A 16287-nucleotide genomic window follows, 5' to 3' on the forward strand; every position below is an offset into this window, starting at 1 on the left:
CTGCCCACATGGTTTGGGGAGGTGGTGAGGAGCAACGGGTAACAAGTTAGAAAATCTCTTACTCTTCCTTTTTCAACAAGGTTTGTGATCATGACAATGATTCCAGTATTTTGTTCCCAAATCATCCTCCAGAAATCTTCAAAGGTAGACTTTAAAGGTCCCTGGGTAGCAATGTAGGCTTTTGCTTTGTTGTAACCCTTCAAAGAAAACCATAATACCAAGTGAGATGAAAGCAATATCATGGCAGACATATTAATATTTTAAAGGTAACAAAGAAAGGTGCCTTCCTCATTCAGAATAGCGAGGAATTTGTAGCAAAATTATCAGGTGAAATTGGAAAACACAACCACTTCACAAGTAGCAATATTTCCTCCTTGTGGAAGGATTCAGAGTTAAGGAAGAAAAAACAATTCAAACGACTTACATCAACATAATTAGCATTAATGTAGTCACTGTGCTTAGAATCTTTTCCTGGTAAAGGCCTTAGCTTCACCCTGCTGTGATCATCTGCAGAATAAAAAACAGCAGAGAAGCATTAATGAAATATGGTGCAGAACTGCAGGTAAGCATCCCATTTCCCTTATTAATACATGAAACAAATTGGCCTCGGATTGGAATCAAGGGGGAGGTGGGACTATCTGGTTTTGGTCATCTGTTCATGGTAGCACGTCCTCAGGCTTCACATCCCTTAAAAGTACGTGGCTTGTGCTGGGACAGATTCTATTTGAAGGAAACTGGAGCCTCAGGAGCACGATCTCTAGGATTATCCACGTCGTGGAGTGGAGTGTGATTCAGAGCCAAAGCTGTGGGGCACCATGCAGAGACACTGGCTCAGCTCTCACAGGCACCAAAGCTGCCTTTGCCTGGTTCAGCATCTTAGCTCATTATTCTCCACTGGGTGCTGGGCTCAGACAGCTCTGCTGGCTCTGGGAGCTGAGTGAATGTCCTCACCCCTTCACCACCCTCGTCATCACACCAAGAGGATAGACTTTAGGTCATGCTCTTTCGCTCCTCTTTTTCTTCCACCCAAATGCTTGACTTCTAGCTTGAATCAGAAAAAGACTGCTGTCCTCCTCCTGCTCCGAGGCAGCAGCATTGGGCTGGGTGGCCCTTCCAACACATGCAGAGATGAGACATGCTGGCTAACTTTAAGCATGAAGAAGAATTTGGTTTCAGTTGCCTTCCTTGAGCACCAGTGGAGAAGGAGGTTCCTCCAGGGGCAATCTGGAGGACTGGAATGCCTGCTCCAATTCTCCTCCAATGGTACTTTTTTTCTCTGTGCCTAGAGGGACCAGACATCTATGTCTACAATCACAGTTGGGACAACCACAATAAATCCCCTTGCCCAAGGCCATACAGCAAGTCTTTTACAGGTCTGGGAATTTGTCCTCAGCCGGCACCTTGATTATACTTCTGAGAATCTGTTAGAGACACCCATTTCCTTCTTGTGCCATCAAAAATATTCAAGATTTATTGCAATGTTTATGAACATTGTGAACTTCTTATCAGCAGCTCTCCATCTTTGTTCCTAAACCACAGTGACTCTTGTATCTGCCCTTCGTTCTACAACAGAGAATGATATGGAAAAAGTTACCGCACTTCCATCCCGGACCTGCAATAATTTGCATTCTAGAGCAGAGTCCAGATTTGCAGTTCTCAGAGGAATACAGGCAAAGCCTGCACTGTGCTAAAAAGATCACTGTTTGTCCAAGTCATACACACAGCTGAAGCAGTTTGAAATACAGCAGATACATTCTGTAAGATTTAACACCTTTGGGATTATAAGAGAATCCCAAGGATCATCAATAAAACTCTTTGCTCCACCACGCACTTCCCTTAGGCCATTTTTCAGACATTAGAAGGCAGAAGACCTCTGATCATCAATTTATCCCAGTTATTCCTCCACAAAATTTCATACCAAAGTGATACTTCTAAAACTACACTTGGAACACCAACTGCAAAATATTTTAAAGCAAAAGCTGGTGTGGAATCCTGGTCCCAGAGAAGTCACAAGGTCCACTACCTTTAGTAGGGAAATGATCTCCTGGCCATAGTTTTACATGCTTATTAATTACTGTGCCACAATGTAACTTGAAGCCACATGCCTTTTCTGGTCCCACACAGACACTCTGAGGGAGGAGAGTGCCTTTTCAGGTTGATTCATCGTGGTTACTTACAGGCTAGGATGTTGATGTATCTGTTCTTGTGCTTGTTGTCGGGGTGGTTGGAATGCTCTGCAGTGATGTTCATGTCGGCCGTACAGCGCTGCACTTCCTAGGCATGAAAATTATTCAAATGGAAAATGTGTCAGTCCAAATAATTTAAGCTTTATCTCTTTTTGCAACAGCTTCCAGAAACCATGTATAAAATATCTATATCTCAATTGCTAGATTGAACGCAAAGTCCTTCAGAATTGTCCTTATGAAACATGCTTTGACCGAGTTGCATTAGCTCCTTGGTGCATCATGATGCTCCTTTCCACAGACTTGGTGACAAATGCACTTTGGGCACCCTGATGGCTGACGGTCCCCTCTGACCAGCAGTCCATCCGTCTTCTGGACCGCATCTCCTGTGATGCCCCACTCTGTTCCCTCTTGGGAAGGGAAGACAGAGTCCCTCAAAGGCAAGAGTGGCCAGTGCAGTGCAAGAAACGATGCTTGAAAAACCACTTCAACAGAAGCCTTTGACCGCTGGACAACTTATCTGCTTATAACCTCTCAAAACAGGGTTTCTGACATTTAAGTTTGGCACTGACCTTTTGTTAGTTCTCTGCAGAGAGATGCCTTTTATAAAATATAAATAAAATAGATCTCTGAAGGTAACAGCGGGTGCTTTAAATACCACTGTTTGGACACTGATTAACAGCCTGCAATATAGTGAAAAAGATAAAAGGTTGTACCCATGTATATATACACTTACAAAGCAGAAAGAAGCCAGGCTTGCCAAGGTGTTTATGAAGCTAAAGAAGCAGGTTTCTGTCTAATTGAGGCTGTAGGCTAATAATACCTATGCTAATACCTAATTCCCATTGATATTTTTACTTCATAACCTATTTCTTACACTGTCTAACAACAAAATACAGGGCTATTGAAATGGGGCAAAGGAGGGTCTTTTCTTTGACCCTAGAAAAAAGCAGCTATTCCCCTTGGCCAGACTGTCCTAGTGAGTTACACACTTCAGAGACTGTCTTGCAAAATGAATCACTAAAACTCTCGTGTGATACCACCTCCAAGAGATATATTTTTTGAGTATCTATTTAACCACAACCTTTGTGAAAAAGTGAAACCTCTATTATCACTAGCATAAATGTTCTTCGTTCAAAAACACGTTTTTGAAAAATATATCAATGTTCGGAGTTTACAAAGTTATGGAAGAAACTATATTTATTCAAATCTTTTGCAAGTCCCAGAAATCACACCAAACAGAACCAATTTTCCCCAAGGATATGTGGGGAAGTGCCAAATTACTTTGTACTTCAGGCTTTAAAAATAACAGTATAGAACCTGCCTAAGAGGGAAAGTCATTAGGAGCTCACAGCTGCTACAAAGATCACGAGCTAAGTGACAGAGAAAAATTATCAAGAGAAATGCTATACAAACAGCAGATGTAACAGAGTTCAGCATTATGCAGACATTTCACAAAGGACTTGCATAGCAATTTTGCTATCTTCCCCAGCATTTACATTTTAAAAGTGCAAAGTATACTAAAACCTTGAACATTTTATAGCTTTTATATCCACATGACACTCCCAAATAACAATTGCTTCTCTCTCTCCCTCCCCATCTGCATAGGGAGAAACACACTACATTCTGGGAGATGAGATGAGCAAAGACAAAGAGGAATCAAGCAAAACTCTCAGCTGGCCCTAATAGAATTTTCATAGTTCCATTTCTATTGCAGAAATAAAAAAATACATTAAAGTGTGTGCCTCCCCTAATTCTGCCTGTCAGCTCCAGTAAGCAAGGGACTTGTGATTACACAATGGGCAGGATCAGTTCAGCCTAAGTCATAACTGGAAAAGCAGCATTACTTACATGTTAGGTTGATTTAATGTAATTTCCTTTTACCTTTCTCTTTGCATTTAGAAATCATATAACATTGCTGCTGCACCATGCTGGGTCACTCCTAAGAAGTACCCCCCTCCTTCTGAAAAACCTCATGTCAAACCCTACATCCCTGCATCACTACAAAATTCTCTTTAGAAGTTATTAGCACTGAAACATTTATGCCAAATGCTGTAGAATTTAATACAGATGAATCCAAAAAGGTTCTGTGGAGAATACTCTAAAAAGTTATAGAATTTAATAGGGAATTACCTCCCTGCTAAGGAATTTTCTCTGACAGTTTAAATACTACATAGTAAATGTATCACTTTCTATTAAATTCTATAGGATTTTTCCATAAGGGAATTGTTGGTGAGGTTAATCATTTTAATTAACCTTTTTATGTTGATGCTGACTGTTTTCTCAACTGTACATGTTCCCAGCTGGCCAATATAAAGTTAATAGAAGAGGAAGATTAAGCTAAGACGGTGAAAAACACAGCAAGGGAAAAGAAGGTCTGACGCTGTGAGAGCTGATCATCTGCAAATGGCTTTTCTTAACACATAACATTCTAAATGATTTTTAATACTCTGGAAAGCTGCTATAATGGTGGATTCCTGTGTCTGCACACTGCAAAAGCAGAGTAAAAGGAGACCCTTCAAGAAAAGCTTCCCCCTTGCCAATGCACCTCAACTATTTTTCTCTTTTTAAAAATCAACGTAGAACAATGAAAAGCCATTTTGACTTCAGCCCCCCCTCTTCCCCCAAGTCCAGGACACAACCAACGCTTTGGAACATTGAAGTTGTCCAACGAGAAGGGGCCTGAGGAGATCCTCCAGCTCTGTGTAGGCCACTGACAACATTTGGCTGTGCCACCCAGAGAGAGCAGGCTGAGAGCAGAGGGCAGGTATCCTCGCTCTCTTGCCCTCCTACGTTCATCTCTCCAAATTCTAGTAGCAAATTACTAAACCACAGGCTCACCCCACCAGACAGTAAGGCATAAGTTAACATTCCTTTGTTATTAAAGTCAAGGTGGTTGGCTTTCATCAATGCACAAAATGCTGCAAGAAGACAAGACTAGTTGCAGCCTGTTATCTGTGCCTCTGTTCAGGGGATTATTTACCCTTTGGCAGAAGAGGACAGCCCAGCGTTAATAAATATCACCCTGGCTTTTCTTAACACATAACATTCTAAATGATTTTTAATACTCTGGAAAGCTGCTATAATGGTGGATTCCTGTGTCTGCACACTGCAAAAGCAGAGTAAAAGGAGACCCTTCAAGAAAAGCTTCCCCCTTGCCAATGCACCTCAACTATTTTTCTCTTTTTAAAAATCAACGTAGAACAATGAAAAGCCATTTTGACTTCAGCCCCCCCCTCTTCCCCCAAGTCCAGGACACAACCAATGCTTTGGAACATTGAAGTTGTCCAACGAGAAGGGGCCTGAGGAGATCCTCCAGCTCTGTGTAGGCCACTGACAACATTTGGCTGTGCCACCCAGAGAGAGCAGGCTGAGAGCAGAGGGCAGGTATCCTCGCTCTCTTGCCCTCCTACGTTCATCTCTCCAAATTCTAGTAGCAAATTACTAAACCACAGGCTCACCCCACCAGACAGTAAGGCATAAGTTAACATTCCTTTGTTATTAAAGTCAAGGTGGTTGGCTTTCATCAATGCACAAAATGCTGCAAGAAGACAAGACTAGTTGCAGCCTGTTATCTGTGCCTCTGTTCAGGGGATTATTTACCCTTTGGCAGAAGAGGACAGCCCAGCGTTAATAAATATCACCCTGGAGAAGGTTCCAAAAAGTCAACATCCTAATTATGCCGTTTTACCACATTTATGTATATTACATATTTAACTTTCCCAGCATTTTCTATTGCTTTATACAATGAACACCCTGGGATTTCTAAATCTTACTGGCTACCAAGTCCTTCATTTGCATTTAAAACATCCCCACGATTATATTATTACTACAACTTAAGTTTGCAGGCAGGCCACCAGCTCAGGTTTGATCCCAGGCTGCTCATTGCAGCCTAAACAAATTCCTCTCCAATTAGCACAAAGCTGCTGCTGGCACCTTGGAGCAGGACAGATAGCGTCCGTATCACCACATCCATAATTCATCCACAAACTTTTCAGCTCTAGAGCCTTTTCTTTGGCTTTCCTTAATCCCGCTTAGTCTCCTCCACCGATTTTAACAGCAGCTGGCTAGCACACCGCTGCTCTTCATGTTTAACTTTGCAGAACGCATTACTGTCCAAAGATGAATGGATACAGGCTCTTATTCTGTCCTTTCAACTTATCATTGACAACCCAAGAAACCAAAGTACATGGTTTCAATTGACCGTTAGTTACTGTAAAAAGTGTTCTAGTCTATGCTATAATGGCTAATTTACCTTTTAATTATATTGTCCATGCTAATGCTAATTGCAATTTGATACACCCAGGTTTAACGACCCATTTTCATTGCCTTCCTGAAACAAGTTACAGATTAGTTTCTTCTGAACTTCAAAGAATTTCTATTTAAGTGTAAAATCAAACTGCTCCAGCGTCTTGCTGGCAATATTAGGTTCTGAGCAAGAATTTTTGCTACAGTGGCTGAGCAGGAACTCGGTCTCTTGATTTGGCCTTATGCAGTGCTGCTGTTGTTTCCCATTACTTCAGTCTGATGTCCTAGCAGGGGCTGAACTGTGAAAGCCTATGAATAGCAATGAGGAGGAATCACGAACAAAGCAAGGGTCCTAATCTGAAGGACTAAATTCGAGAAGATCCATAGCTATGTTTTGATATTATTGTGATATATTTTAGCATGAAAGCAGCTGGTTCATTCACCCCTGAAATAATTTTTGATCTATTATTTTAATCCCAAATTAGAGAAATCTGTGGTAGAGCTCTTGCTGTTTGTTTTATCACAGCAAACATGAAGACAGCATACCAACAGAGACGGCAGATAGCATTTGAAGATATCCCACAGGAATAGTGTAGATTTTTGCAATAATTTAGCACTAGTATAAACTCTCTGGTGGCACTCAAGAGAGAAGTGAGCTGGGGACAGCCTCGAAAGAAGGGAAAAATAAACAAACTAAAAGGACTCAACACTGGAATAACAGTGGAGGAATGGTGAACAGAGCACTAAAAATTCATGTCAATGAATGCGAGAGAAGAGGATGGTGGAGGACCATTTGCTTGTGGTATCCTGCCCTTCATCAGGCAGGGAGGTGTCAGAGTCTGAGTGAAACCTCCCATTGCCCGTGCGGGGCTATGGCTGCTCCGAGTGGTGCCTCCAGGCAGAAACTTCAGGAATGGCTGCGGTGCTATGGATACTAACAGAAGGCCCATATATCTGAACTTCCTTTATTGTTTCTCTTCATCTCCTAATTCACAATGCCATTTTCTTAGGGTATGTCAAGTGGTGAGATAAGAACGAAGAACTCCAGGAAGACCCTCTTCTGCAGCCATCCCTCCTCCTCCAGCTTCACAGTGCTGCTTCTCTTTGGTTTCAGTACAGCAATGCACAGGCTGAGAATATCTCTACTTACGGCAGTTTTGGGCCGGGGTTATAAAACATTTCCCAGTGCAGTAATGTCTGCTAGCAGCATGCTTTTGAAATGGCATCTTTCTGCTGCCAAATTCCTTGGTGTAGGTGCAGTTATAAGCATGTGTCTGGTGTAAGCTGTGTCTAATCTGTAAGGGATGCCAGTACAACTACACAGTGGTTTTAGTGTCTCAAGAAATGTGCAAAGTGCAGTGTTATCTGTCTTCAATGCAGCCCTTCGCTAGAGAATAGCATTCTGAGGTCAATGGTTAAAAAGAGCTACTGACCCCTGCCCCGAACAGCAGCAACCATGAGAATAACGTTAGCAAATCCCTGCCACATCACTGAAGATATAGACTTATGTTATTTTCTTACATTTCAGGACATTTAGAAGAAGGTGCCACTGGAGTATAAAGATATTTTCAATTTATGTGATGAGGGAGCTAGACAGCCTGCCTCCAAGTTCAGCGAGCCTGTTCAGACTCCAAATTGGCAATGAATCATTACACTCACACGGCCACGGGCAGGAGAGGTCTGCAGAGATTGCATTCACCCGCTCTAATCGCTCCCGCAGCAGCACTGACCAACCCACTCCAGAACTAGGGAGGAGGGAAATAAAATTGTCTGATCTCAAAAAATCCAAATGCTGCACTATACTATGAAAATTCACAGTTAGATTTGGGGATGGAGGGTGGTTTCTCGGCTTAGTGTTCCTTTCTTAGAGCAAAAGGACACGACTACTCAAAAAATGTACTGCGTTATTCCAGTAACCGGCCAGGGGGAGGGAGTGAAAAGCTTTACTGTGGGAGGTGGCACTTCACACTCTTTTTGAAACAAGAATTTGGAGGGCACCCTATATGGTCACGCATTCAGGGGAAGAGAAGATGACAAATGTGACATCAGTTTTTAAAATGAGATCCAGAAGGGATTTCAGGCACTTGTGCCCGCTAAATCTGACTTCTCTGTGGGGCAAAGCTGTAATAAATAGCAGAGCTACTGAACGCCTCTACCACACTGTGGAGAGGGTCTCTGAAGAAGTCCAAAAGGAGTGTGGAAAAGAATAGCATCTCTGGATTTCCAAAACACTTGTGAAAAGGCCTCTCAGAAAACATTACTTAGAGAACTCATCTGTCTTGGAGCAAAAGGAAAACTCGTCTTTTATATCAACAGGTTAAAGGTGGGACTCTGAGCCCAGGAATTGTCAGCGTTCAGATTCCACCACTGGGACCTTAAGGGGACCAATTCTATTCATAAATGGACTGCAGAGGAGACGAAGTCTGTTTATGATACAAAATTATTCAGGATAATTAGAACAAAAGCTGTTTGTGAAGGGAAGCAGAACAATCTCGCAATACTGAGTGACTGAGTGATAAAACGGCAAATGAAATTCAATGCTGATAAATGCAAAGTGATGTACTTGGGAAAAACAACCCTAACTACACATACATACTGACAGGTTCCCAATTTGCTATTGCCATTCAGTGATGAGACCTTGGGGTCTCAGCTGATAGTTTTCTGGAGGTGTCGACTGAGTGCTCAGTAGTTGTTAAAAAACAAATAGTATGTTAGGAAGGAGGAAAGTAATAGAAAACCAAACAGAAAACATCACTTTGCTCCTGCAGAACTCTGCAGTAAACCCACTCATTAAATACTGTGCACAGTTTTGGTCTTCCTGTCTCAAAAAGGGTATGGTAAAGGAAGAAAAATGTACAGAGGGAACAAGTCATCATGAGTCGAGAATGGCTTCCTAAAACAAACAATTTAAATAGTTTAGACTTCTTCAGATTTGAAAACTGATGATTAAGGGGGAATATGAGGGAGGCAGGCAGAATCATGTGAGGCCCTTAAGTGAACAGGGGTGTACTTTGTAATGCAAAAACGTCGAGGCACCAAGAGAAGTTATTAGGCATGAGTTAAAAGCAAAAGGAAGTCCGTTCCTTTGGAACAAATTGTATAATTCATTGCCATGGGATGCTTTGCATGGGATGCAGAAGTCTAAAAGGGTGCAAGAGGCAATTAGAAATTTGTGGAAGATCTATCAAAGTCTATTAAGCACAATGATGCCAAGAAAATCTCTGGCTAGACAAGGAGTAGATATAATCTCTGGCTCAGGAAGCCTCTCAATCTCTGTTCAGTCTTGCCACTAAACGCTGCCCCAGCGCTGCCCCGTAAAAATGTGGTACCTCACCCCCTGTGCCATCACAAGAGGGTGTTGGAGCTGCCTGAGACCAAGCCAACAAACCTCCTTTAACTTCTTTCAGTACGTGGTTGAACAAATTCCAAGGTGGAATATGAAGAGTGGTATCAGAGACCAGCATTGGTGATGCAGGATTGTAGACTTTATTTTAAAAAGCTATTTGTAGTTCAGTATTAAATTGGGCCTTATATTTCCAGTTTATATCAAAAATTGAAAATTCATAGGACTCAAAGGGAATCCTAACAATTCTGTATATACAAGAAAGCTCAGCTATCACCAGCCAATAAAGCTGGCTACTTGCACTGTGATTACCCAAAGGGAATAAGGATTCGTTTTGGATGTACTTTCCAAGAAAAGATTTGTGAGTTCAAAGTCCTTTTTTCCTCTGCACATAAAACGCTTCCTAAGCACATTCACAAAATATTTAGCTGTAATTACAGCTCATTTTAAAAGGAGTAGGGAGTATTCACACAATTTACTTTCAAAGGAATCTTCTTGATGTAAAAAACAACTCAATACAACCCACGACACGCTGCCAAAAACCCAGGAAGAGACTTACACCAAAAACTAGCAACAAACAAATGGAGAATGTTTATTTTCTACATTGGGCAGAGTATGTGTGTGCCTCGCTTAGTCTTTCCTTCCACAGGTTCCACCATCAAACCTCCTCCCACAGAAACTTCTGAAGACATTTTTTGATCCTTTTCTCATTTAAAAAATTCCCATGCACTGGCTATCTTTGGGAAGATTGATTTTTTTCTATAGTATTGATCACATTTTTCAGCATCTCCTTGACATCCCTCTCCTCTCTTCCTTTTAGATGTAAAAAGCAGATTTTTTGTACAAAGCCCATATAACTGCAGAATCTAATACCTCTTTTCAGAAGTTCCCTAGGCCTGACGGTATAATATGGCTGTGGTACTTTCCGCCCAAGGCTAGCAGCCCTGTGACACTGGATTTTCTGTTTCAGCTGGAATCCTACTGTTTCTCCATGAAACATTAGCTGAGCCTTCACTCTAGCTGGCAGATATGATTCCAGCACATACACCATGGCTGGATCTGACCAGATGTGAGAAGTTACACCTCTGGCCACTTCCAACAGCTGCTGTATAAATGTAACCTCAGGCTCCTCTATCCCTCAGCCACTCTCAAAACTGGGAATCCGATCTCTGAGTCAGTTTAGGCACTCGAGAAAGATTTTACCTACAGGCTCCATGAAAAATCCTGGGTTTCACTCTTCTGTCCCATCACTGTGAACCATAAGGAAGAAAATCAGCCCCACAAGGTGTGAGCAGGGCAAAACATAAGCAATGAAAGAGAGCTGGATGGTTTATCCCAGACTGCAATCGTCTTGCTCCTGTTCCTTCTTAATCTAGGAGAAGATTTCATTTACTCTTTAGGAAGTTGAGACCTCAGCTATGGGGAAATACATCTGGAGTAGCTGTAGTGACTTCAAAGGAGATGGTCCAAATTTTAAGCCAGCACAGAGAACAGAATTTGGCATGTGCAGTGCAGTCGGCAGAGTTTAACTTCCCTTCAGAGGGGACCCCGCACTCCCCAGAACAGGACTAATTTGCCAAAGCATCTCTCCTGACTGGCTGCCACGGTGTGGCACTCGCAGCAGGGAGCTCCAGGAGGAAGGGAAAAAATAGGGCTATTAAAACAGTGTTTTTCTTTGCTAAAACACGGGCGGAAGGTGTCCAACATTTGTTAATAGCAGTGATTTTGCGACAGCTGAAGCAAAGCCTGCTTAAAGCCAGACCAAGTTTACAGATGTGTTGCTGATTATTTTGAATAATTAAATGGTGTAAAACCCAGCTGTGATGAATAGCACTGGGGTCGCAATTCATAAATAATTGAGAAGAGTGAGTCGCATTTGATCATCCTGATCAAATTCTACTCTCTGGAGAATAAATGTTTGTCCTGAATACCATCAACATTGTTAAATGCCTCAATATTCCTGCTCAGCCATCCAGCCAGCAGTCAATTGAACTAAATCACTTTAACACCTTACACATTTGCCTTGCTCATGAATACAAAATGTTTCTAACTTACACAACGGCTTCTGGACATCAGACAAAGCAGCCACTCTTTATAGACAGTAACCAAACAGCAACAATAAATGTTTTAAATGATCCCATTAAAAACAATTCCTGCATACAGTCTTGTCTTTACTGCAGTAAGTGAAGAAGCCGTAGATATTAGGCCACCTATTTTGTTTCATTGCCTTGTTTGTAAGCAGAGCTGCTTCTCTGATCCACATGCATCACACAAACACACCGTTTGCTGGCGGGGATGCCAGTAGCACAGCTCCACACAATTTCCTGGGGCTTCTCCTGCTTCTCAGTACTTCCAAAAGTTCAGCCGTGACTGTGATTAGGCTGAATGAAATAAATGCCTAAAAACTAGCCAGAGAATACTGATTTGAGCTTATTAAGGCCTGACTGTGCAGCCCATCTTCATACTGCATGATGATTACCATGCTTGTGCAATATAGGTTTGGTAACACAGAGGTGGGAAATTATTTACACTTCAATGGAATTACCTCCAACTTACAGCAGATTTATAGGTCAGAATCTGTCCTAAGCAGGTGACAAGATGCAAAGTTTAAAATAGTCTTGTTAGGTAAATACTACCAACTAAATCCTGAAGCCTTTCTCCTTGGTTTTACTGGAACAAAATAGCCAACAATTTCAACAGCAATCTTTCCTGGCTGACCAGAGGATGAACAAAGACTCCAGGAACTGACCCATAGTTTGGATTTTCATAAAAGACCAAATTCTACTACTCTTACTCACAGTGAGCACTACTTTACTCCTTTTGGGCTACTGAAAGGGTATGTGACTTAGCATGACTAAGTGGAGCAAATTCTAAGCCAACAAGAGTAAAATAAGCTGCAGATTGTAAGAACAGCCTGGAGTTAAAACCAGCTGCTCTTATCTTCATGTCACTCCCGGGAAATTGTAGGCAGCTTTTCCTATTTAATAAAAACCAAGGAGGGCCCCCCGTTAAAGGCACCAAATGTGTGGTGTGTAGAAAGCACCTGTAAATGTCCAGTCCCACATTGCTCATAGCTGGTGGCAAATTGGTATTTCCCTATTTCTTCTGATACATTTGAGCATTGCATTTACCAGACATGACAGCATCACACAGATGTCGCACAGTCCCTAACTATTAATACACAATTAACTTTAGGAAAACAACGTTTTATTGGTGGATCATTAAATCGTACCTCAAAGTCTTCTGAGAACCCATGCTGGTTATTAGAATACAGCTCACTGATGTGTTTAACGAACTGCTTGACTGGAATTGCTTCCATATCATCTGTAGAAAGAAAGAGATATTGAGAGTTGCTATTTGTATCATACATAAAACTTCAGGAGAGAAAGTCTTCAGTCAATATCACTTAGATCTGAGTTTCCAGGGGCAGAGCTAGTTCAATATGTGATAATAAGAAACCTAAATGAATCTGGCCAATTTTTAAGTAAATTCTTCACATTATATTTCTGATTCTAAGCACTGCAGTTATGAATACCGAGAGTCTAATCCCCATGATGATAATTTACAAAGTCCCATTGAAGTTCAAGGATCATTTAGTTCTTGTTCGCAGTTTGAAAATGGCTGTGGATGGGATGAAGAGGCCTCCTCTCCTTCCACATTGTATAAAAAGAACAGAAGGGACCCAAAATATGAAAGTACAGTTGACAATTGCTCCCAGTAAGTTTTTACCAGACTAAGCAGACACACAGGCTTTTCTCCTGAAAGTTATTAACTTTTTCCTTTTTACACAACAATGTAGAATCCAAATGGACTTATCATGAAACTGATTCTGAGCAAAAGAACAGGCAACACAACAGCCACACTAATTTGAGTCCTCTCGTGCCAGACACTATGCATAACATTGAATATGTATTCCACTGGACCAATTGTTCTTGCTCAGCACAGTGCAAATTCCACCCAATATACCAATAAATCACCCACAGACACTTTTGTAAAAGAAAAAAGTCAAAGGCTTGAATTGAATTAAAGACAAACAAGACTGTTTTGAGCACCTGGGACTCCGGACAGATTCTAATAAAGCTGGGGTGTAGGATGGCTGCCTTATTTATCTCTCTCTCTCTCAAAAAAGGCCTAGATGTTGTTATAACCACCACTGCAGTTGGTAGAAACACTGTGCTTGCCAAGATTCATTAGTTAATATTTTCGGTTTGGCATTTGGAAAATGTAAATTGCTATACAACTGTGATTAGTTTCAGCATGAGAAATAATCTATTGCCTGATGGCTACTATTGTCTGATTGCATGATTTTATGGCAATACTCTGGTATTTATATATCCCATTTAATATTCTTCTGAAGATCGCATCCAGTTTATGTTTACTTCCAGTAATTCAGTGGTGTATTTTTGCTCCCATTTAGCAGCCATATGGTTTGGTGCTACAGCTGCATTATAATCTGGATTCTTTTACTTTTAAACATCTACATTATGATAGAAAAAATCCAAATATTTCTACAGATACTTAGCAAAATTTAACGATAAATAAATAGATGTGACATTTACTGTATTCAGAGTGAAAGATCTTTGGCAGCTAAAACCTCTAAGCTGTCACATATGCTTTTCTTAGCAAAGGGTAGGAAGATCTGTATGTGTAAATGAGGTTCTACTTTGGCAAGAATTTTATAGATCCCTGACAATCTGATTTCTCTCCTTCTGATGGCAGTTAATATTGACCACATCATTACTTCTTTACTCTTATTTTATCAGGTAATGCTCTAAGGTGGCCTTTTGCATCTATTGACATTTTCAGATTTCAATCATCTCTCTTCTATTTTATTTACAAGAGCCAATTGCTAAAGATATGTTTGCAATCTGATCACCTCCCAGTATAGTAATGCTACTTTAATTAACCACATGCTCATTTACTGGATAATACAGAATTCAAAACATTTGACAAGTGTATGCTCATCTTAGGAAAAAGCTGCAGCATGCAGAAATGCTGGCACTTTACAATATTTAAGTGATAACATTTATTCTATGTAATATTGAGAACATCATCATCTCATAACAACATTTGTATTAATAATTTTGCAGCCAAGACACTTGAATGGAATGATCTATAGGAACAGCAGTCAATAGTGAGAGCCTGGAAAACAATCTTTCCTCTCCTGAAAAGTAACCCATACAATCCTAGATCTCCTTGAAAATAACTGGTGCTATGATGGCAATTTCACATACTCTCACAAGAAAAGTTCCATAGTTATTTTTTTTTTTCTTGAGTAGTCTAGCTCAACTGAGACCAACCAAGATCAAGGATTCACTGCAGCAGACCACTGTGTCCAATTTAATTTTGCAGAAGGCAGAATTTAATTTTAATTGTGATCTGTGAGCCAAAAAATACATTAGAGATAGTGTGCTCTCTGGTCCATTGAATTCCTACCAATTTCAAGGATGGGTCTGCACCAGAGATCCATGGCAAAATATGGTTAGTTTTCTTTTTATCATCATCACTGCATGGTGGCAGTATGTCTCCACCTTTATAGCTACTGCTAACTCACTTCCCTCTTGTTCACTACCCTTTATTGTTTCTCCACCCTTTTTCCTCTTCTGCATTTTCACTTCTGATTTCCTCCAGAAGCCTTAATCCAATGCAGTTTCTTGCTCTATTTGATAACATGGGCAACAATTAAACATTAAATAAATTAAATTAAATAGGAAATCCTGTTGACATATGAGCTCACTGGGTGAGAGGAAACTTATGCTGAAACTCAGGAAAACCATGTTGGAGCAAATGTAATTGTTTCATATTAGGAAGATTAAAATCAGAGCTGCAAACGTTAGAAACTCAAAAAAAATCGCTGATGATTTCCAGTTTTCAAACTGCTGGGATAACATGGTCCTAGTGACTGTGCAAGATCTGGCAGCTCCTGCCCAGAAGCCAGGTGGAGGTCACCCTTTGAGGGACAGGCAGAGCCCTGAGGGGACAGGCTGCTCCCCGGCTGCACACCCGTCTTGCCCCCTGCCCATAGCCACCAGAAAGCAGCTGTATGTGAGATACAGTCTATTCCACTAACCAACGGAACACAAAAGTGCTAAAGTAATTTGGGCCCGTATTTTTCTGTTAATGACCTCCAACTTCAAGCTCCCAGCCAGAGCACAGATTACTTTAGCTGGGGTATATGCATGTTTAGCCACAGGCAGCTTGTCAGACCTCCGGTAAAATATGCACTAATATACTCTGCACTCTTGAACGATATCTGCTCTGACATTATCTGAAGATGGCTGTGACCTTCTCCAAGAAAACCAACAGATGTAGCTGGATGCGCAGAATGTGCTTTTCTTTGCACTATTGTCAGTCCAAAGGCTTTGGTTAAGCCTTCTTTCCATCTTAAGACAAATGGACTTCAGTGACTATAATTCTTTTAGTCGATTGAAGAGATTAATGGAATCCTATAATGGCTAATTAGGAGCTCTCATAGTTCTTCTGTGCATATTCCCTTTTGTACCATATACCTTT

General features: G+C 41.0%; 1 protein-coding gene across 1 annotated transcript in view; it reads right to left on the reverse strand.

The window, feature by feature from the left end:
* The window catches only part of PTPRG (protein tyrosine phosphatase, receptor type, G), a gene marked incomplete at its 5' end in the record, with an annotated part of 324523 nt that overhangs the window by 18919 nt on the left and 289317 nt on the right, over positions 1 to 16287 (reverse strand). Inside the window, 4 exons of the mRNA XM_014946781.1 lie at positions 63 to 197; positions 425 to 507; positions 2178 to 2274; positions 13007 to 13098. Coding sequence (XP_014802267.1) covers positions 63 to 197; positions 425 to 507; positions 2178 to 2274; positions 13007 to 13098 — 407 coding nt within the window. The remainder of the gene's footprint in view (positions 1 to 62; positions 198 to 424; positions 508 to 2177; positions 2275 to 13006; positions 13099 to 16287) is intronic.

The sequence above is a fragment of the Calidris pugnax genome, unplaced genomic scaffold (genome assembly GCF_001431845.1).
Source record: "Calidris pugnax isolate Ruff unplaced genomic scaffold, ASM143184v1 scaffold81, whole genome shotgun sequence".
In the NCBI taxonomy this organism is placed as follows: domain Eukaryota; kingdom Metazoa; phylum Chordata; class Aves; order Charadriiformes; family Scolopacidae; genus Calidris; species Calidris pugnax.